Source organism: Elephantulus edwardii, unplaced genomic scaffold (genome assembly GCF_000299155.1).
Source record: "Elephantulus edwardii isolate Elephantulus edwardi_28Jun2011 unplaced genomic scaffold, EleEdw1.0 scaffold00101, whole genome shotgun sequence".
NCBI lineage: Eukaryota > Metazoa > Chordata > Mammalia > Macroscelidea > Macroscelididae > Elephantulus > Elephantulus edwardii.
Genome location: NW_006399851.1, coordinates 8,799,102 through 8,822,541, shown reverse-complemented (window position 1 = coordinate 8,822,541; position 23,440 = coordinate 8,799,102). Strand labels below are relative to the sequence as shown.

General features: G+C 37.0%; 1 protein-coding gene across 1 annotated transcript in view; it reads left to right on the top strand.

Moving 5' to 3' along the window:
* Nucleotides 1–23,440, top strand: part of RANBP9 (RAN binding protein 9) — a 148,763-nt gene that overhangs the window by 110,249 nt on the left and 15,074 nt on the right. The window contains exons 8-12 of the mRNA XM_006891614.1: nucleotides 5,354–5,462; nucleotides 6,338–6,528; nucleotides 7,733–7,877; nucleotides 11,463–11,584; nucleotides 13,731–13,882. Of these exons, the coding sequence (XP_006891676.1) occupies nucleotides 5,354–5,462; nucleotides 6,338–6,528; nucleotides 7,733–7,877; nucleotides 11,463–11,584; nucleotides 13,731–13,882 (719 nt within the window). The remainder of the gene's footprint in view (nucleotides 1–5,353; nucleotides 5,463–6,337; nucleotides 6,529–7,732; nucleotides 7,878–11,462; nucleotides 11,585–13,730; nucleotides 13,883–23,440) is intronic.

The following is a 23,440-nucleotide window of genomic DNA, read 5'->3' as shown; positions in this document are numbered from 1 at the left end:
CATGCTTGGGAGGGTGGAGGGACAGCGCAGGAGGGGAAGACCTTCTATGAGATGGATTGATTCGGTGACTGGGGTAATCGGGATGGGTGTGTCAGAGGTGGTGTGGTTGGCGCAGGATAGAGCAGGGTTTAGGGCTGTTGTGCATAGGGTCGCTATGAGTCGCAAACCACTCGACGGCACATAACAACAAATAAATATTGGAGCAGAAACAAATTAGCCCAAAAACAAATTAGAGTAGCAAAATCAATAGCATTAGAAGTTGATCCGTTGAGAGGATTGATAAAATTGATGGACTGCTAGCCAAAGTGAAAAATAACACACTTTATAAAAACAAAGTCTGACTGATAATATCAGCAAATAAACAAGGTACTGGCACGCTATGAAGAACTCATACAAATTTGAAAGTGTAGACAGACAGAAGAGGCTAGGGTGGAAAAATATATAGCAGCACATTGCCCACCTAAACATACACAGACCGGTAGACATTTAGAAATTATAGAAAACAAAATAAGAAATAAAAATAGATTTTTAGAAAATTAACAAACCCTGACACCATTTCCTTCATTGGAGAATTTTACCAAATATTCAGAGATGCACTGGCACCAGTACTGCTGAAATTCTAGAAATACTATAGAATAGTGTTCATCCACAAAAAAGAATGGAATACTGCTGAATTCTTTCTGTAAACCAAGCATATCCCTGGTACCAAAGCCAAGTAAGTCATTGCTGTCAAGTTGAACCAACTCATAGCTGACTGTTTATTGGGTTTTAGAAGCCGTAACACCTATAGAAAGATAGTGATTTTCTATCTTTCTTCTGAGGAGCAGTTGGTATATTTGAACTGCCATCCTCTAGGTTGACAGCTTAGCACTCACTTGGCCACCAGAGGTATAGAGTATTATTTCTCATATGTAGATAAAAAAATTTGCAACAAAATTCTGGTTAGCGGAATCCCAACACCCTATTAAAAAAATATTACATCCTTACCAAGTAGGATTCACACCAAGAATGTAAGAATGGCCCAGTGTTTTAAAAGCAAATCATCTTAATTCATGTAAAACAAAGGAAAAGAGCCACATAATCATAGCAGTCGATTTAGAAGAGGCATTCAACAAAACCAACACCACCCCTAGTATAAATTCTCAGCAAAATAATATTAGATGAGAAATTCCTTAACGTAATTAAGGGCAAATATACAAAACAGCCAGTATTATTTTTTATAGAGAAAATCTGAAAGCGTTTCTCTTGAATATGGGAACTGAACAAGGATACCATTTATTGCTTCCCTTTTCAGTATGGTCTTGAAGTCCTAACCAGAAAAAGGGAAGTATAAGTTAGCTAAATTTGTAAGGAAGAAATAAAACCATCTATATTTGCACGATAGACTCCTATACATATAAAATCACATGGATTTTATAGGAAAGTTACTGGGCCTAAGAAGAATTTGTCAGTGATAGGACTCAAGATGAAACTTGAAAAATCAGATTTATTTCACTAACAGAAAGTTCTAAGAAAGGAATTAGGGAAACATTGCCATTTTCAGAAAGCCACCAGAAAGATGAAATACTTAAGAATAAATCTAAGTAGGAAATGTCAAGAATTTGTCCAAAGTAAGCTATAAAACATTATTGTAAGAAACCAAAAATGACCTGCACAGATGGGAAAACATACTGCGCTCATGGATGTTGTTATGTACCATCAACTGTGACTATATAGAGAGACCCTATGAACAGCAGATCTGAACCTTGCCCTGTTCTGCTCCAGCCTCACAGTGGCCACTGTGCTCAAGTCCATTGTTAACAGTTACTATGTCAGTCATCTTGTTGGGGGTCTTCCTTTCTTCCACTGACCTTGCACTTTTCCCAACAAGCTGTATTTTTTTCCACCTGATAACATGCACAGTGTATGTGAGATGAATTTCACCATCCTTTTCCTCTGAGGAACATACTAATGGGTATGAAAATGCCCTTATGAACCAAATCAATCTGTTGGCATAATGCAGTTTGATCCAGATCCCGTTAACATTCTTTAACAACATGAACTTTATATGGAATATGAAGGGAGCACTGGCGGCCTAGTGGCAAGAAACTGTGCTGCAATACAAAATGCATGTGGTTTGAACCACCAGCTGCTCCACAGAAGGATGGACAGTCTCCTCCTCTAGTGTTAACTGCCTCTGAAAACCTGCTGGAGCGTCAGCTGTGGGTTGGTTCCAACCCTACAGTACAAACAACAACAACATATGGAATAGAAAGAAAACATAGCACTATTGAGGAAGAAAAAGTAGATCTCCCACATCCTGATCTCAGAACCTACTAGACAGACACTCTAGTGAAAACAGTTTGATACTAGTCCAACATAGACTAGGGGAAAAGAATTATGAACCTGGAGGTAGTACATCCATTTGTCCGTGGACAGCTGATCTGCAAAGGGCAAAAGCTACTCAATGGGGAAGAGATTGTCTTTTAAATTAATGCTGGTTTTTAATATCAGGTTTGTTTGGAGGGAAAAATATTAAACAGGAAATAGATCTCACACTATATTAAAAAAAAACAAACAGAAGATGGATCAAAGACCTAAAGGTAAAACGTAGAAACTATAAAATTCTTTAAAAATATGGGCAAATTTAGGAAGATGGCATAAAGTCCATTAAAAATAGTTAAAGATTCACGGACTACAAGAGCTAAACTAGATTAATGAGACCTCCTAAAAATAAAACGTGTGTATAAAAACTTCTCCCACAGAGTAAAAGCCTACAGCCTGGGGAAGAGTTTTGGCAAAGACTTACCAGAGAAGGAACTAATCTTTAAAAATTTATAGAAAATTTCAACACCCCCTCAACAAAGAGAACATAGTGGTTTTTTTCCCACTAGTTTGAATAGTTTATATTCTTAGAGAACAAAGATTTTTAAAAAATGAACAAAAAACCTGAACAAATAGTCTTCCGAAGAAGATACTCAGGAAGTCAGAGAACAAGGAGGTGATGCGTTTGGTTTTGTTGTTCTAAGCTGTCGAGTCGACTGTGACTCAAGGAGAGCAGCGCGCATACACTGCAGATCTGAACCTTGCCCTCTCCTGCACCATCCTTGCCGTCTCTGACACACTTTAATCCATTAACCATTAGAAAGATGCAACTCAAACATCCACAAGGTATCTTTTCATCCCGGCAGTAATATTAGAGACCTGAATAAAAACAAAACCCACAAAACAACAAATGCTGGTGTGTATGAGAGGAAGTTAGAAGTCATACATAGAAGGGATTTGAAAAATGGTATAACCATTACGGAAGACAGTATGACACTTCATTAATATATGAAGTCACTGCTATAAAAGTAAAGAAAAGATTTAGAAACAATCTCTGATGTCTTCTAGGGATGGGAGTTGGAAAGGAAAGTACACTAACTAGATAATAGATGTAATTAACGTGGATGAAGGGAAAGACAGTCTACTACTGTATCGGGGGGGTCTGGACAGCCTGGCCAAGACAGAAAATGACACCAGAAAGAAGGGCTGGGGGTTGCTACCTAAGAGCAAAAAGCAATAATAATTTGTTGTTGTTATCTGCTTTTGAGTAGCTTGCAACTCATAATGACTCTATGTACAGTAGCTCTAAACTGTCCTGTGCCATTCGCACTGTCTCTGACACTCCCATCCCGATTACCCCAGTCACTGAATCATTCCACCTCATAGAGGGCCTTCCCCTCCTGCACCGTCCCTCCACCCTCCCAAGCATGATGTCCTTCTCCAAGGACCGGTCTGTCCTTACAACATGTCCAAAGTATGTCAGACGAAGCCCCACAATCCTTGCCTCCAAGGAGTAGCCTGGTTTAACCCTTTCCAGGATGAATCTGTTTGTTTTCCTAGCAGTCCATAGTACTCTGATACTCTTACACAATCCTAAGTTACAAATGTATGCATAGGTAAATATGTTAAGTAGGCTATTTCTACATTGGTATGGACTACAAATATATATCCAGGTATATAGTGGAACATAGAAGAGGCAGAGTTATGAAGATTTCTTAGCTAAACCAAGTGCCTGTAGGAGCTGTGTCACTGGGTTCAAGGACTTAAGATCATGTTGTTAGGTGCCATCGAGTCAAGTACCACTCAAAGCAACCTATGAACAACAGACATGAACCCTGTCCTGCATATCATTCTCATCATCTCCAGCACACTTAAGCCTATTACTGCAGTCACTGTCTCAGTGTGTCTGATTGAGAGTCTTCCTCTCTTTCACTGATCCTTCACCTTTCCAAGTCTGGTATCCATCTTCAAGGAGTTGCCCCTCTTAGCAACATGCACCAAGTATGTGAGATGAATCGTTGCCATCCTTGCCTCCAAGGAACACTTTGGCTGCACTTTTTTCCAAGTGTTGGGAAAAAAACCTGTTTGTTCTTTTGGTAATCCATGAGGTAGATATGTATAGTACTCTCCTCCAACACCACAACTCAATTAACAATTCTTCTGTCATTTTTATTCATTGTCCAACTTTCAGGTGCATAGCAAGTAATTAAAAAGGCTGTGACTTGAATTAGATGCCCTTCGTCTTCAGACTTACATTGCTCCTCAGTGGTTTGAAGACATCCCTGACAGCAGACTTGACCAATGCTATGATAACTAACTATCTTGGCATATCTAGGAAAATTAACTTAACATAGTCCATCAAAACAGTGTTCTACATCTTGTTTGATGAATAGTGACTGGCCTTATAAAAAACTTGTGAGCAGTTATCTATATATAAACACAACTGTTGGTCTTATCTGGAATAAGGAAGAACACAGAAAGTAACAAAGAAACCAATTCAATCTAAAGGATTAACAAACCATAGCTACCGCTTGCCTAACAGAGGAACTACTGACATTCTGATCTGGATCACAGTGCAAAGTCCTAGAGAGAATGGAAGAAAATTCAGAGCAAAATTTAAAAGTCGTATAAAAGACCAGCGTTACTGGTGTAAGGGAGTTTAGTGGAACCTCAGAGACTGTGGCACTCAGACACCCTTGAAAGAATTGAATTTACCACTGATGGATTGGCTTTCAGTAACAACGGTAGACAGCATTAAAGTTAATAGTCACACAAGGAAGACCTTACTTCTCTGAACAGTTAAGCATTTGAGACCAAAAGCACAAATTTTGTACCATGAAGCAAAGATCAAAAGGCAGGAAGGGATAGGGGAGATGGGCAAATGGAAAGAGGGAACCATGGTAAGAAGAAGGGATGACAACTAATGTCATTAAACAAAATGTATAAGAATTGTTGAATGGGAAATTATTTGACTTTGTAAACTTTCACTCAAGCTGCAATAAAATGTTCACACAAAAATTTTAATCTTATGCTTTGTTTTTCTGAATAGGAATTCAGAAATTGGTGTTAGCAGGACGAATGGGAGAAGCCATTGAAACAACACAACAGTTATACCCAAGTTTACTTGAAAGAAACCCTAATCTCCTTTTCACATTAAAGTGAGTTTGTTTGATAAAATATGCTGTGTTTACTGCCCATATATACTTGTGTAGATAGGTATGTATAACCAAAATAAATTTTGTGGTCAAAAATTTAATTTTTATTTTCCTTTTTTCAGAATATTACATATAATTTTGTAATACAGCTCATTTAAGTAAAAAGTTATAAAATACTCATGTACTCATGTTGAGCAATATAAGCAAATGACATCTTTTGCCTTGTGCTTGTCCCTTACAGTTCTAGCTAAAATTTAAAAATTGGAGAAAATGCCTTTTTATTTTTCTCCTATAACTCTAACAATAAATCCATCTGATCTTCTTCTTGGTCTCTAATAGATCTTATTTGAAAAATCAGCTATTATTTTAGCTTAGAATTTCAATTTTAAGCACCTTAACATTCTATATAAGCCAAATGTTAGAATTATTTTACTTTTAGAGTGTTGAAATAAAGGTTTTTTGTTAAAATTTTGGGAGTGGAGCTGGGTTGAAGTACGAAGGGTAAGAGGTTATATATTGTTTTTTATAATTTGTACATAAAAGTACATCATGTTCACACTTGAATACTATTTGATTTGCTACTACGTGCAAAAATACTCTATAAATGAAATTTTAGCTCAAAAAACTTAAGCCCATTTGAAATTGTATTTCACACCTTCATTTTCTCTTGAGCAAAGGCCTAAAATGATCGTAGTATCTTTTGCATTATACTCTTAATTTTCTAGAAAATCTAAAATTTATTATGATCATTACAGTATATGATACCATATTAATTATTTTTAGCTTGCTATTTGAAGACAAAATTTATTACAAGTGTCCAAAATATTTCCAAAAACTGTTGAAGATGATTGCTTCATAATTTTTATTTTCACTTTTAGAGTACGTCAGTTTATAGAAATGGTGAATGGTACTGATAGTGAAGTACGATGTTTGGGAGGCCGAAGTCCAAAATCTCAAGACAGTTACCCTGTTAGTCCTCGACCTTTTAGTAGTCCAAGTATGAGCCCCAGCCATGGAATGAATATTCACACTTTAGCGTCAGGCAAAGGAAGTACTGCCCATTTTTCCGGTAAGATTTAATCTTATGATACTATCTTTCATTTCCACTCTATAATTTTGAACTAAAATAAAAAAATCTAGATTTTTTTTTATTACTTTCTTGTAAATGTATATACTTAAGAAAAAATTGTAGATGGAATAGATTCCTCCTTTGTTAATCACTGCAAGCAGCTTTTTCTAAAAAGGGACTATTAAAAGAACCTTATAAGTGAAAGTCCATACTCTGAAAGAGTTGTCACTAGTGTGAAATCGTAGCCACAGTATAACTGCAAAGGCGACTGTGCTGTCATGTTTTATGGCGCTGACCATCACTTCTTGCTGGGCTGCTGATTCTCTGTCTGCTCCCTTCTTTCTTGGCCAATTGGACTGTCTTGCCAAAGTCTACGCTCTCCCCTACTTACCTTCTCTTACCTATTTTTAAGCTTTTAATGTCTTTCTAAAACTCGAGTTCTTTCATGCTTTTGTGTTCTCAGTTCTTCAGTCTTATTTCAACTCTGCAATCTTTTTGACAGAGTGAATGTAAGTAACCATTGTCCAGTATCTCTATTTTGAGCCTTTTCTATCCAATCCTACACCTGACTAAACTTATAAAATTAGAATGTTTCCTTTACACAAATCTGAGTAAAATTCTGTCCGTACTTTACCTAAAATGCCTCCTTTCTGTCTTGCATGTTGGTAATACAAAGCAAGCTTTCTTCAATTAATGATGGTATCACTAGAGTTGTAATGCTTCTCTGCCTTCAAGTGCTGGTTCTTTTACATGAAATACCTCCTTTCTCTTTTCCAATTTATTTTGCTACTAATACTTACATACATGTACCATATTGCTTAGGGATAACTTATATTCCTTCTTAAAAAAACCCAACAGTAATTAAATGCTTTAATTAAGTAAATAATTGATAGCTATGTCATTATAGATATATTTCTTAAATTTTTTGAGCCTCAGTGTATTCATAGACAGTATTATACTCATAGGCAGTTAACTACTAGATCCATAGTTTATTCTTCAATAAATGTTAGAAAAGATGGTAATTACCACTCACAATTAAGTACTAAAAAACCTTTGCAAGAAGGTACTTACATGTTTCTCAGTAAAGTAGTCTACTGATGTTCCTATAGTATTAAACTACTGACTAAAAAAAAAAATTTAGATATTATTTTGTTAAATCAGCCAGTTTGTTTCAGTGTTCACATGTGTTTTCTCCCCTTTTAAGGTTTTGAAAGTTGTAGTAATGGTGTAATATCAAATAAAGCACATCAGTCTTATTGCCATAGTAAACACCAGTCATCCAGTTTGAATGTACCAGAACTCAACAGTATAAATATGTCAAGATCACAGCAAGTTAATAACTTCACCAGGTAAGTGATTCACCTAGCACTTGCTTTAATTTAAACATTCTAATTGTAGATGTCATTTTTAAAATTATTGAAATAAATTAAATTAAGGAACTCTGATGGCCTAGTGGTAAGGAACTGTGTGCTATAATATCTTAAGTCATGCGGTTTAAATCCCCCAGTTGCTGTGTAAGATAAAGATGGGCAGTCTCCTCTCCTACAGTTAAACTCCTCTGAAACCTACTAGAGAGTCAACTATGGGTCATTTTTGACTCGATGACACCCACCACCACCTCCAACAAAAACATAGTGAGGATCTGAGAATCCTCAGTCTCCAGAAAATAAAAGCACTAGAAATAAGTTTCCAAAGCTCTTGTTTCCTAGCATGTCAGTGGACTCTATTCTTCCTTCCTTCCTCTGTCTTTGTATATATAACTTTTCCCCACTGAGGGAGTTTCAGGGACAGATCTTTGAATGTTTATGAAAAGCTGTTAGGATTTATACACCTTCACTCAAAAAGATATTTAAAACATGATATTATGTCTAATTTGGTATACTACAGTCTTTGTTATACTCAGGTTTTTAATTTTATCAAACTTAAAAAATGTAATCATTTGGATTGGCTACACTCTTAATGATGTTACTGTCAAAGTGGAAGATACCATGTTAACTCAGAAAATGGAAGATGACTCTATTCCACCATATCGGCCAAACCACAGAGACTCATGAGCCAGCTGGGGTGACACATGGCATTAACCATCATGGCCAGCACTACCATTGCCTTGTACTTTGGTGTGTTTATTACTGTCAGATTTATGTCTGTTATGCACAAAATAGTCTAATAGAAAATTATTCCCATTGTAAATGTGAAGTGTCCAATAACAAGATAGTAAGAGGGGAGTTAGGCATTACTAACATATAAATTTCTGTCATTGATAAGTATAGACTTCAACATCAAAAATCTCAATTTGATTCAAGTATAGGGAAAGAATGAGTTTTTTAGTTTATAAAGATAATGGATAGATATATCAATGTATTATAAGTCGTTGAACCTGTAATATAAACTGACTAAGCTCTTTTAGTGAATGGTCTGAGTAATACAAAATTTTTGTATTGAAAGAAAGAACCTACAGAAAGAGGAAAAAATGTAAATAAGTTTTATAATGGAATCCTGAGGGAAGCATGATTGTGGTGAAAAAATATATATATATATAATTTAAAAATTCCAGATTCTCTATTACTATGGCAAAAACCTACAAAATGTGCTGCCAGGAGAAAGGTTTGATGGAGCCTCACAGTAGTGCTGTCAGAATAATAGGGAAGTTCTTTTGCAGAGATCAGAGCAGTGTTTGAAAAGAAAAAATTTTAAATACTGTTGTAAAAACCATGTATGGAAAACCTTAAAAGTTAACCATTTAATTGGAACAGATGAAAGAAGGAATGAATATATGATTAGGCATTATATTTACGACAACAGCCCAGAATAAGAGAGCTGTATCATTGCAAAAAGGACGGGAGGGAATGTAATTGTGCAATAATGAATGAATGAAAATCCAACTTACCTGTAAATGTTCATTAAAATCACAATTTATTTTAAAAGGAAAAAAGGTTCTGCCATTGTTTGCAAGTAGGAGTGTAGTTTGTGAGTTTTTTTCTTTTCCTATATACTGCATTTGTGATAGTGAATTGCTAAACAGATCTACCTGCCTTGAGTTCAAGCAAGGCATTGGTGACACCGCAGCCTCCTTTCTGTGCAGTATACAAGGAGAAGCAAAGCTTTTAGGTAGCTTAAGCAGGAAATAATATTCATATTTATAATGACTTTTCTTACATGATTGTGAAGCAGACAAAGATGGTATTAACTAAAAATCATTTTACAGATGTAAAACTGAATATAAAAATATTGAAGAATTCTTTTAGGGCTCAGTGACTGGTGAATAAGTTGCAGAATTGAAATTAATTATCAGGGTTTCTGACTTCCAAAGATGTGTTTTTCCCCTCAAACTGTAAACTTAGCAGGATGTCTATTTACATCCCCATTAAGAAGTCTGGGTTATATGTTGTGATGTTGCTTGAGCCTAACTTTCCTCATAATATTGATTATCCTGTAATACTTATTACACCTTAATGAGCTTTTCATAAGCTGTCATGTTCACTGCCAGAAGACAGAGGCTGCATCATCTGTCCTCAGAACGTTACAGTCATGCATAATGCAGCAGTGTTCGGTTGGTTGGTTTTGTCCCTTAAGTGTATGGATCTGTGAGAAGGGCATTGGTGGAGTTATATGTGCCCTGATAAAGATAATTGTCACCTGGTATTCGTTCAGTAAGGACGCAATGAATGAGAGTTGGAAACACAGTCAACACTCCTGGCACCAGCAGCCAGGAAATTAAAGGACGTATTGCGATGGAAAAGTCTGTGGTTAGAGACCTCTCTAAAATGCTTAAGTGCAAAGATGTCAGTCTGGAAACTAAGGTGTACCTGATACATGCCATGGTCTTTACAATCACTTGCTATGTGTCAGAGAGCTGGACAAGGACTAGGGATGATAGAAGGAGAATTGATGCCTTTGAACTGTGGTGTTGGAGAAGAATATACCATAGACTGCTAGGAAAACAAACAGATTCATCCTGGAGAGGGTGAAGCCGGGCTGCTCCTTGGAGTCAAGGATTCTGAAGTTTCATCTGACCTACTTTGGACATGTTGCAAGGATGGACCAGTCCTTGGAGAGGGATGTCATGCTTGGGAGGGTGGAGGGACAGTGCAGGAGAGGAAGACCCTCGATGAGATGGATTGATTCAGTGACTGGGGTAATGGGGGCAGGTGTGTGAGAGATGGTGAAATTGGCACAGGATAGGGCAGAGTTTAGGGCTGTTAAACATAAGGTCACTATTGAGTCGCAGGTGACTCGACAGCACATAGCAACAGCAACAAGAAGCATTTTTAAAATTAAAAGTTTGCCAGTACTCAACCAGTAAGGAACCCTGTGAGAGAAGAAATGTTGAGTACTTCAGAGATGTATAGGGGGATGAGACTAAGTACTTACAAAATTTGGTTTTAAGATTATAATTTACCTCTGGGAAAGGAATAGATTTTTAAATCCTGAGGGCAAATGCCAAAGTTCATGACTGTTAAGGACAGAATTTTCTAAAAATGAGTTAATTATGAGGGCAAGAAGGCAGGGGGTTCCAGGAGTGAGAATCAATATATTGTTTAAGGCTCAGGTTTTTATTATGTGCTGGAAATTAGCTCTGGCATGGGGAGGAATTGCTAGGCCTGGATCTGATTAATAGAAACAAGTGCAGATCTGGACTTAAAAAGTGAGGTTATTGTGCTGATATATGACTTCCTCATATTCATGCAAAGTCTTCTAACATTTTAGCAATGAACCTTTTCTCCCTTATTTCTAGGATTATTAACAGGTTTGCTGTCAGCCACACACTTGACTTTGAATATATTTAAAGAAACATCTTTCTTTTAGATTACTACTGTTCCTTTTGAAGGCACTTTATGAGTAGGATATGCAGTTGAATAATAATTTTTTTCAAACTAAGTTACAAGTATGATATGTCTAAAATTAGGTTTGTTTTTGTTCTGTTTTGTTTTCAGTAATGATGTAGACATGGAAACAGATCACTACTCCAATGGAGTTGGAGAAACTTCATCCAATGGTTTCCTAAATGGTAGCTCTAAACATGACCACGAAATGGAAGATTGTGACACCGAAATGGGTCTGCAGTGATATTTCTTACATTTTTAATAAAAAATGATGGCTACAAGGTTATGTTTTTATTTGTACTGATTCACAGATGATGAGCATAAGCCAAATTTGAAAATATGTGTGCTATAGGATTGACAGTAATAACTGACTTTTCTTTTGAGAAGAAGGTTATGAGAGTAGCGAGTGACTTTTCTGTACCTGCTGGAGTTAAGTGCCTGTTATTTTTCTTTGCTGAAAAATCTGTCAAAGCTCAAATGTAGTGTTGCAATTAACGGAGCAGTGCTATCTTTTGATGTTGAGCCTTTAGAGTAGTTGAAGGTTGAACATAGGAAGTGAACTATGTATCTTTTAACATCACCTCTAAGACCAAATGGGTAGAGTTGATGTTACAGATACTAATCAGACAAAAATTTCAAAGATCATCTAATGTGAGCATGTGTGACTATGCGTAATATAGGACCATGCATACTACATTGTAGATGCTTAAGTAATTCTCTTCTACCCTTCCTCAAAATTATGTTACTTAGAGTTGTAGTATCTATAATCTCACCTTGCTTATAAGATATGTGCAGTAAATTGGACTGAAAAGATAAAAACACTAGAAAACATTCCTATATATACTGGATTCAAAATTAGTGAAGGTTATGAATTACCTAAATTTCATGACAACATTAGATTTCTTAGTAATTTGCAATTAAAAGATGTTTTAAGACTTTGTAGGGTTTAAGTAATTATTTTATAAAGGCAAGGTAATTCTTTTAATTTTTGTTGTATCAATGTTTCCCTATTGAGGTTTATGTCTTGTGTTGTATAATTCACTTTTTTAAAACAAATTTTATTTTTAAAAGTAATTTAGAACCTTCACCTTTCACAGTGTAATTTTAGCATAATGATTAAGAGCAGGAATTCTAGAGCCATAGTACCTCGGTTTTCATTCTAATATTGTCACTTACTAGCTATGTGGCTTTTATGACACTTAATTGCTCTGGGCCTCCGTTTCTTTATTTATAAAATGTATAAGCACACAATAGTAAATACTTTGCTGAGTGAATCTGAGCCATTATTATCATCACCATCACCATTAATGATTTGTTATAATTAGTGATTTAGGGTTACATTTTTGATCAGCGTTAGTTGTGAGTCAAGGTATATATTATAAAATTTTCTGAAAGTGGTGTAATTTTTACTTTCAGTTAGTATAATGTAGTAACTTCTGTGCATTTATTGGATCCCATTAGCTTCTGTTACTTTCTCAGAACTGTTTTACTCCATATTTCTATGTATGTTAAAGCAGCTAAGAAAATCAATTACCAACATCATGTTCTTAGGTACGACTGAGTTGTCTACAACTCATAGCAACCCTGTGAATAATAGATCTGAACCTGTCCTGTCCTTTACCAGCCTTGTGATCTCTGTCATGCTCATTGTTACATTCACTGTCTGTCAGTCCATCTTGTTGGGGATATTCCTCTGTTTCTGTGACCCTCCATCTTTCCCAGCGTGATGTCCTTTTCCAAGTACTGGCCCTCCTGACAACGTTCCCCAAATATGTGAGAGGAAGTTTCACCATCCTTGCCTCTAAGTAGCACCCTGCTTGTACTTCCTCCAAGACAGACTTTCTCTAATATGGGCATCCATATATAGCTCTTATTATTCTATTTAGTAAAATTTTAAACTGCAGTGTAAAGTTTATTTAGAGAGATCTAGTGGCAGGAAATTGCGCTCCCAACCCAAAGACACATAGTTTGGATCAACCAGTTGTTCTCTGGGAGGAAGATGGGCATTTTCCTCCCATGCGATTTACTGCCTCTGAAAATCTCCTGGACGTTCAGCTTTGAGTTGATTCTGACTCAGAGGCACATAACAGTGTGAACTTAGAGAATGCGCTTCCACAAAATTTCTCCAGATACTCTTTAAATACATGCTTGACCTGGTCCCTGGCTTTTTTGAGAGTATGAAGTGTGCCATGTTTTGTGTGTTATGTTTTTTTAAAGTATGCCTTTTTGCTGTTAAGTTCCATCTTAAAATGAATCTATTTAGATAAAATATTATGAAACCATTATTAAATGAACAGAATATGTTATCAGCAATTGGTGTGTATTTCTTCATCTTATTTCATTCAAAAGTAGTAAAATACTTGCTTGTTTTGCTAACAGAAGTTGATTCAAGTCAGTTAAGACGCCAGTTATGTGGAGGAAGTCAAGCTGCCATTGAAAGAATGATCCACTTTGGGAGAGAGCTGCAAGCCATGAGTGAACAGCTTAGACGAGAGTGTGGCAAGAACACAGCAAATAAAAAGATGTTGAAGGTAAACCTTTTTTTTTCCCCTGGAAAAAGGATCTTTGTCAAGGGAGCTAGAATCTTACTGTAGAAAACATGGAGCAGTATATTAAAAGCTCTTTTGGGAAATTTGGACATAGATTCTTCTGGTCTCTTACCCAAATGAGAGTGAAAACTTCTTATGGTATCAAGCTGTTTTGACCAGATGGAATATTGGACTTCATGTAAGAAATGTGGGTTCAACCTCAAGTTTGTCATTTATCATCATTATGTTGCCTTTGCCAGGTTCCTTCCCCTCTTCCTTTTCTTTTTTTAATAGGTTTGTATATAATAATTCATTTACAAAGTGTTTCACTCATGTGCATTGTATACTCTTATATTTACATTATTTCATGCAGTCATTCACACACATTGTATTTCATTAATGTACATTGTGTTTTATACACTCTTTAATTTACATTATGTTTCATACAACCATTCATCTACATTGTACTTTAATTATAGTTACTATTGATGTATGCTTATTACCCTTTTTTACCCCTGTCTTTCTAGTCCCTATTGAATCTTTCCTATTCCTTCACACTCCTTCCTGCCTTTATCCTCCCACTAATCTGCACTATCTCAGTGATTTCTACCTTTCCCCTTTTTCTGCCCCTTCTCCATTTCCCCTTAACCCTTTTCAACACATTACAATAATGATCTTACTCTGTTTTACCTTACCAGACTGAGTTAGTTTATTCAGTATAATGCTCTGTGGACTTTCCCATGTGTATAGTATTTTACAAAATTGTTGTTCCTTAGTACTGCAAAGTATTCCATTATGTGAATGTATCACAATTTCTCAAAACCATTCATTTGTTGATGGGCATGCAAACTGTTCCCATTTTCTTGGTTTTGTGAGTAACACTGCTACAAAAATAGGTGTACATATTTCCATTCATGTCTCAGTTTTCACTTCCTTAGGGTATATTCCAACCAGTAGAATAGCTGGATCATATGGAATTTCTGTGTTAAGCTTTTTGAGGAAATGCAAACTGCCTTCCAGAGTGGTTTTACTATTTTACAATCACACCAGCAGTGTATGAGAGTTCCATTCTCCATGTCTTCTCCAACATTTATTGCTTGCTGACCTGCTAAACTTTGCTGCTCTTACTGGGGTGAGATGGTATCTCATTGTGGTTTTGATTTCCCTCTCTATGATTGCAGTGATTTTGAGCATTTCTTCAGGTGCCTGTGGGGCACATGTCTTTTTCATGTCTTTGTTTATATTGTAATTGGGTTATCAGTCTTTTTCTTGTGTAGGCCCTACCTAATTATTCTGGAAACATTTTTTTATAAGACTCTTACCTGAGATGTCATTGCCAAATATTTTCTTCCTGCTCTGAAGATTTTCATTTCACCCTATTGGAAAAAGTTTTAATGCACCCAGGGACTTGATTTTTCAAAGATCCTATTCATTAGTTTTATACTCTCCTATTTGTGCATTTGTTGCTGTATATATGAGCCTTCTTATGTCATAGACAAGAGCTTCTAAGTTCTGTCTCTCTTTGTCTCTTATGATCCTTATGGTTTGGGGCTTTACCCTTAGGTCTCTGATCCACTTTGACTTGATTTTTTTTTAAATAAAAGTTTTCATTATATGAATGAAGACCCTTCCTTAAATGACTATATTCAGTGGCTGGGGTAATGAGGGTTGGTATGTCAGAGACAATAAGGTTGGCACAGAATAGAGCAGGGTTCAGAGTGGTTGTACTTAGGGTCACTATGAGTCACAAGTGACTCGATGGCACATAACAACAACATGACTGGTTTACTTAAAAGCTCTCATACATTGCTTTTCACACCAGATCTTTTCCATTTCCTTCATACCCCCCTCATCCATCTAATTGTGTGACACATGATTAATGCCCTCACCTTGACTTGATTTTTGTTTAGGGTATAAGATGTGGATGCTGTTTCAGTTTTCTGCAGGTAGATACCCATTTTTGCAAGCACTATTTGTTGAAGAGGTTCTTGTTTTCCCACTTACTGGGTTTTCATTCCTTGTCAATTTCCAGTTGACTGTAGATTGTTTTGTTTACCATTGAGTTAGAACCAAACCATAGCTGACCCTCCGATGGGTTTTCAGAGGCAGTTAATAGCAAGGGAGATTACCCATCCTTCTCCCACGGAGCAGCTGGTGACCTCAAACTGTCTGCCTTCAGGATTGCAGCGAAGCTTCTTGCCACTAGGCCACCAGAGCTCCCTGATTAGATGAGTTAATTTCTGGGTTCTATTCTGTTCTGTTCATTTGTATCTGTGTTGTACTAATACAATGCTGTTTTGGTTACAATAGCTTATAGCTGTACTGTAGTAGGTTTTGAGATCAGAGAGGGCTTTGCCTCCTACTTCTTTTTTCTTTTCAGAAGAGCTTTGTTTATTCGGGGTCTCTTTCCAAATAAATTTGCCAATTGTCTTTTCAATCTCTCAAAAATGAGGTTGATACTGAATTGGAATTTGCATTCAACATGTAGGTAGCTTTTGATAGGATTGTCCTTTTCACTGTGTTGAACCTTCCTTTCCATGAACAGGGACTATTTTTCCATTTAGTTAGGTCTCTCATTGTTGCTTGTAGTAGTGTTTTGTAGTTTTCTTTATAAAGGTCTTATGTGTGTCTTATTAAGTATCTCATCTTTTGGTTGACTACTGAAAATGGTGTTGCTTTCATTGTATCCTTTTCCATATTTTCTTTGTTGCTGTAGAAAAATCCCACTGATTTTTGTATATTGATCTTGTATCTTGTCACTCTCCTAAATTTATCTACGAGGTCTAACAGTTTTTTTGGTTGCGCCTTTGGAGATTTCTGTGTACACTATCATGTGATCTGCATACAGCAGCAGTTTTTACCACCTCTTTGCAATTTGAATGCCTATCACCTTCTTATTGCCATGCCAAGTACTTGCAATACAATATTAAATAGGAATGATGATAATGGACATTCTTGCCTGGTTCCTCCTGTCAAGAGGAATACCTTTACTCTTTTTTTTTTTTTTTTTGTGAATGATGTTGTCTCTTGGTTTTGCATATATACTTTTCATTAAGATGAGGAAATTCCCTTCTATGTCTTATTTTGTTGAGTGTTTTAATCAGGAAGGGGGGTTGTATCTTGTTAAAGGCCTTTCCTACCTCAGTTTATAGAATGATGTGGTCTTTGTTCTTTACTTTGTTAATGTTATGAATTGCACTGATTACTTTTCTTATGTTGAACCATCCTTGCATACCTATTACGAATCTCACTCAGTCATATTTTGATATCCCATTGGATTCTGTTGGCCAAGATTTTGTTAGCGATTTTTGCATCTATGTTTGTGAGAGATACTGGTCTATGGTTTTCTTTTTTGGTAATATCTTTGTCTGGTTTAATATTGGGGTTTTGGAATAACCCTAGGTGTGCTCCTTTACAATTTTTTTTTCCAGTAATTTAACTAAAATTGGTGATAGTTTGTCTCTAAATGTTTGGTAGAATTCAACCATGAAGCCATCTGGCCCAGGATTTTTTTTAGGAAGGAAGTCTTTATGACCTCAGTTTCTTCATATGTAAATAAGTCTCTTCAGGTATTCTATATCTGTCTATGTCAATCTGGATATAGTATGAGTTCCTAGGAATTAATGCATTTCTTCTAAGTTTTCAGATGTATTAGTAGCGTTTAATCCTTAACCTTCTGGTTTTCAAATTTATGAGAGTATAGCATTTCATAATACTCTATTATTACAGATTTAATTTCAGCTAGTTCTGTTGTGATGTCATCTTTTTTCATTTTTTATCCCACTTATTTGTGTCTTCTCTTTTGTTAAGTTTGCCAGTGTTTTATCTATTGACCCTTTCAGAGACCCAGCCCCTGTTCTTATTGATGGTTTCAGTACATTTTTTTGTTTTCTATCCCATTGAATTCTTTATAATTTTCTTTCTAGAGGCTATGAGATTAGCTTCTTGTTCTTTTTCTCTATTTTTTTTTATTTTTATTTTTTACTATTTTGTGTGTGTGTACTGTCAAATCAGATCTGACTGATAGAGGAGGAGATTGCCCTTCCTTCTCCAGCAGACCATCTGATGGATTCAGATCATGTACCTCTGGGATTGCAGTTCAGCTTCTTGCCACTACACCATCAGAGCTCCCTTCTTGTTCGTTTTCTGTTTGATGGAACTGTTGTTAACTTTGCTCTTTGCTGCTACTGCTGCTGCTGCTTCTTTTTTCTTATTCTTTTTTTTATTAAATTTTATTAGTTTTAATGAACATTTACAGAGATTTTGGATTTTCATTCATTCATTGTTGCGCTGTTTTCTCCACCCTCCTCCCCAGTTCGTTCTTCTTCCCCCCCATGTCTGTTTTAATTGTCCAATTGCCGCAGTGCTTGTCAAAGCCAGTTCTGATTAATCTCCTTTGTCAGTGTGTCCCTTGCCATTCCCTATCTCTCCTCCCTGAGAGACTTCACCCTGATTCATAAGGAAAAGGGGATGGCGTATTCTCTTAGCTACTTCCTGCTGAAAAGGGACGCTGTGGGTTTCAGGGTGAAGGTCTTCTCTCACTACTCTAAAGGGCCCCCTTGGCAGTAGGAAACACATAGACTGTTACGGAGATTGATTTTGGAATTTAGATGCTCTGTTATCAATTGTGCTTAGCCGTACATGCTCATATCCTTGAAGATGTATCATGGAAGTGTTGCAGCCTTTAAACTGTAAAGCAGCAAGATGTTCTTCCTTTATCTTGAGTTTCAGCTCATTTTTCCTTTGCATCTCAGCGATTTCCTCTGGGGTGGCTAGTACAGGTGATGATTCTGCTACAGGTGGTGATTTACCAGGATTGCTGAGTCAACCCGAGGGCAGGTCAGTAGTGATGCAGCTCCCGCTGGGCCGCAGTGCATCTTTTTACCACTAAGCATAGTAGAGTTCCTCCAGCAATCAGGTGATGAGACTTTCCACGTTCAGCTCCCTGTCCACCATCTTGTCCTCAATCAGCATTTCTTAAGCTGAATGAACTCGCTCCTGCTCCTCCGCCTGCAAGCAGATGGGGATATTCTTCTTCCAGCCGGGCATGGTGTCTGCTCCCTGCGCTCGCGCTCGGGCTCGCTCTCCGTCGCTAGCTCGCTCGCCCGCCGCCTCCCCGGCTCCCACCGCTGCTCCTCACTCGCCCTCTCCGGCCGCGGCCTTCTTCTTTTTTTTTTTTAATGCATTTACCTATAGCCGTGAACTGCCCTCTTTGGACTATCTTTAGCTGTATCTCAGAGATTTTTTTTTTATGTTATATTTTCATTTGTTTCCAAGAACTTTGTCATTCCACTTTTTATTTCTTCTATAACCCAGTAGTGCTCAAGCAGGGAGTTATTTAGCTACCACATGGATGAATTTTTTTTTTTATTTCTTATTCTCTTGTTAGCTTCTAATTTTATAATGAGTACAATGCAGGATAGGACAGGATTCAAATCTATTATTTGTAATGTTGCTATAAGTAGTACTTTGATTTTGTGACACCTAACAACAGCAGGATTTTAAGGAAACTTAATAGTTAGGCTCTTACCATTTTAGTTATCTCACGTTAACTCAGTAATGAAACTTGAGTATTTATTTATTCCTTTGCCTAAGTACTAAAGATGGAGCCTTTTTGGTTGCAGTTATGAAGGTTTCCCACATGCTTAGGGTTATGTGGGTTATTGTTGCAGTTAAGCCCCTCTGAGTTGGCTCTGATGTATAGGGACCCTATGTACAACAATGCCAAACTTTTACTTGATCCTGTGCCATCCTCACAATCTTTGCTTCATTTAAGCTTCTTGTTGTAGCCATTGTGTCAGTCCAGCTCTTTGAGCATCTTCATCGGTTTCACTGACCTCCTTTTCCAAGCATGATAATCTTCTCCAGGGACTAGTCCCTCCTGATAATACTCTGTGGTGTTAGTTTAAAAGTTGGCCTTTCTAGCCATTATGTTAGCCACTAGTAGTCTTCAGCTACCTGAACTGCAGACACATGATCTTGCGAACGATCAGCAGCTGTGCAACTAATGTAAGAGGGACAGTGTTTACACACTACAGTGAGATGCTAGTGATGGTGCTGGAGAGAATAGAGTCTGTGGCTCTGCTCTGAAGAGACTATGGCAAAGTGTAACCAGAGGAGCCCTAAGATAAAAGCCACAGTTAAAGGTTTTATTTGCTAGATGATTGAACTGGCCACAATTAAAAGTTTTGCTTACTGGATAATTGAAAAAAGCTGACTTGTATCTGCTCTGAGACATACCTTATTAATGATTAAGAAGACTAGAAGCTTCTTGAATTTGTGCCACTGAACTGAAACTGAGACTTTCACAGTTGTGTTTTGCTATTAATCCGACTTGAAACTACTGGGCTACACCTGGACTTATATTGGGTGATAATCTTTGCCTCTGAGTCTATCCCACCTGAATTTCAGAACCATCTCAGGAACAGATTTGAGGCTTTGAACACTAATGAATGTAGGCCAGATGAGTTGTGGGAGGATATCAAGGGTATCATCCAGGAAGAGTGCAGACGATCATTGAAAAGACAGAAGAGGAAGAAAAGACCAAAATGGATGTCAGAAGAGACTCTGAAAATTGCACTGGAGCGCAGAGAAGCCAAAGCACAGGGAAGAATTCAAGATACTAAAGAGTTGAATAGAAGATTTCAAAAGGCAGCACGGGTCACTATGAGTCGCAGGCGACTCAACGGCACATAACAACAACAACAACAATCTTTGCCTCCCCTTCTCCCCTGGTACCACAACTGTGAGTAAAGTCTGTGAGTCAATAATGAATATCAGACCCAAACAGTTGCTAGAAAGAGGTGTTAGGAGCATGTAGGATAGTGTGTTTGACCAAGCAGCTATCTATTTGCTGCTAATTTTGGATATTATTGATGGATACAGTTCTTTATGAAGCAGGTAGAAATCAGACTCAACCACAGCCCCGCACATGTTGCATCTATTCCTTAGAAACATGCCCAAAGGGTTCAGGATGAAGTCTCCCCATCCTTGCTTTCAAGGAGCATTCTGACTGTTCTTCCAAGACAGATTCATTTGTTGTTTGTCAATACATAATCTATGTATCTCCCACTCTTTACCACATTAGAAAGAAAAATTCTTAATACTTCATTTAAAAATAATGAGTTCATTAAAGAAATAACATCTTTAGTAAAAATATCTCCTCTCCCCCACACACATTCATATGAGATAAATGTCATTGCTTCATATTTTTTGCAGGCATTTTTATTGCTTGGCTTTATAGAGGAAAAACTTCTTATTACAAAAATAGATTCACGTATATGCCTCTATATTCAGTCTGTTACATTATCACAGCACATGTAACCTCAAGAAAATTGCCTGATATAGTTGTGAAAATGAAAAAGGTAAATAGTATCTTAATATTGTCATGAAAATGCTTTTGACCTCATAGACACCTGGTGGGGTCTTGAATTTTGGTTTGTCTTACACAGTACTGCCTTTGAAAATTTAAGACTGCCAATGTGTTATGTCCTTGACTCAAATTTACATGAAGGTGAGAAAAAACATTTCATGATGTATTTTCAAAGGATATGTTAAGATGTGCTTTCCATTCTTTAGATAGCTTTGCTTTTCCTTCTTTAACTTAAAGGAAATACCAACTACTGAGACTTTTTAAATACTTTGAGCTGCTTGCCTTTATTTTCTAAACTTAATCTTGATTGAGAGGGTTTAATATGGATATGTAGCTAGGAACTAGAACTTGAACAACAACAACAAAAATACACCAAGAGATGTGGCTAATATTGAGAAGAATAGAAATCCCAGAACACTTAATTGTACTCTTGTGAAACCTGTACCTAGATCTAGAGGCTGCCATGCAAAGCAAAGAATACTACAGGTTTAAAATCAGGAAAGGTGTGTATCACGGTTGTATCCTTTCTCTGTACCTGTTCAGTCTGTATGGTGATCAAATCATTTGAGAACTGGGACTCTGGAGAACAGTGTGGTATCAAGATTGAAGGAGGACTCAACAACCTTCATTATGCAGATGCTACAACCTTGCAGGCTGAAAGTAAAGACTCGAAATTGCTTGCTGCAGAAAATCAAAGACTACAACCTTCAATATGGATTACATCTCAACCTCAAGACAAAAATCTTCACCCTTGGGCCAACAGGCATCATCATGATGGGTGGAACAGAGATTGATATTGTCACTGATTTTATCTTTCTTGGATCCATAACTAACACTTTTGGTACCATCAGCCAGTAATTCACTGAAGAGCAGTGATGTCAGTTTAAAGGTGAACATGTGTCTGATTCAGGCCATGGGTTTTTTTTTTCCTGTCATTTGCTATGCATCTGAGAGCTGGACAGTGAAAAAGGATGACAAGAGAAGAATCAGTGCTTTTAAGTTGTGGTGCTGGAACAGGCTACCAAATATCCCATAGACTGCCAGAAGAACAAATGTTTTGGAGAAAGTATACCCAGAGTACTCGTTAGTGGCAAGGATGGCAAAGCTTCCTCTCATATTCTTTGGGTGTGCTGTTAAGAGGAGGTGTTCTTTGGAGAGGGACATATGCTTGGAAAGGTGGAAGTTTAGTGAAAGAAGCAGAGCTCAGTGAGATAGATTGACACAGTAACTAAAACAGTGGACTGGAGGATGTTGGAGATGATGAGCATGGCACAGGATTTTATAGGGTTGCTGTGAGTCGCACTCGACTCATAACAACAACAAAAGAGAAACTTTTTAAAGTTTGTATAAACTTCACATTTATGTGTGTAGTGTGCATGTGTATTCTAACATACCTCTCCACATTCCGTTGTTAATGGTATTACATTGTAGTCTTTTAGAAAACTACCCTGGATGGTTGTGAGAAAATGAGAGTGGAAAAACGCAATCACCATTTTAATGTTATTATTAATATAGGGTAGTGTAAGTGTGTGTGTATGAGAAAGAGAAGTTATTTTGTCAGTGTTGATGATGAGCTCTATTTAATGTACTTGATCAGAAGGTACTGTATGTTTGCTCAGCTCTGGCGAAACAGGCATGACTGTAGACCACATGAGTATGCACTGCAGATGGATTCCTATAGCAAGTGATGGCCAGCTGCTTCTCTTTACATTTTTTCCCTCTTCTTTCAACAATCTCCTTTTCCCATTTTTGTTCCTCCACCTGCCCAGGCCTGTCAGTGGCTTTCCCATGAGAATTGCCTGACAGGTGTATCCAGCAGCCAGTAATTAAACAACTGTGTGCAGCAAGGCATTATGTATGCTCTCCGGGAGAGTCAAGGCTGCAGAGAGCTTTTAATCTAGTAATTGAAGAAGAAATAGAACCATTTTGATTCAGCTTATTTAGAAATGCTTGAGTATAGTACAAATCCTACTTAAATGTCGTATTTCTCTCAGAAATTCTTTGCATGGAGGAAAAATAATTCGTAATTCCATAGTAATTCAGTTTTGCATCCTAACTTCTATGTACATATACCTCACCTTGTTAGTAATTACAGTTAGCATTATTTTGTTATTTATATTGTGGAATTTAATTCCTTACAGTTTTCTATGCATTATTTATAATTTTAAATGTTCACAGAGTACTCTATT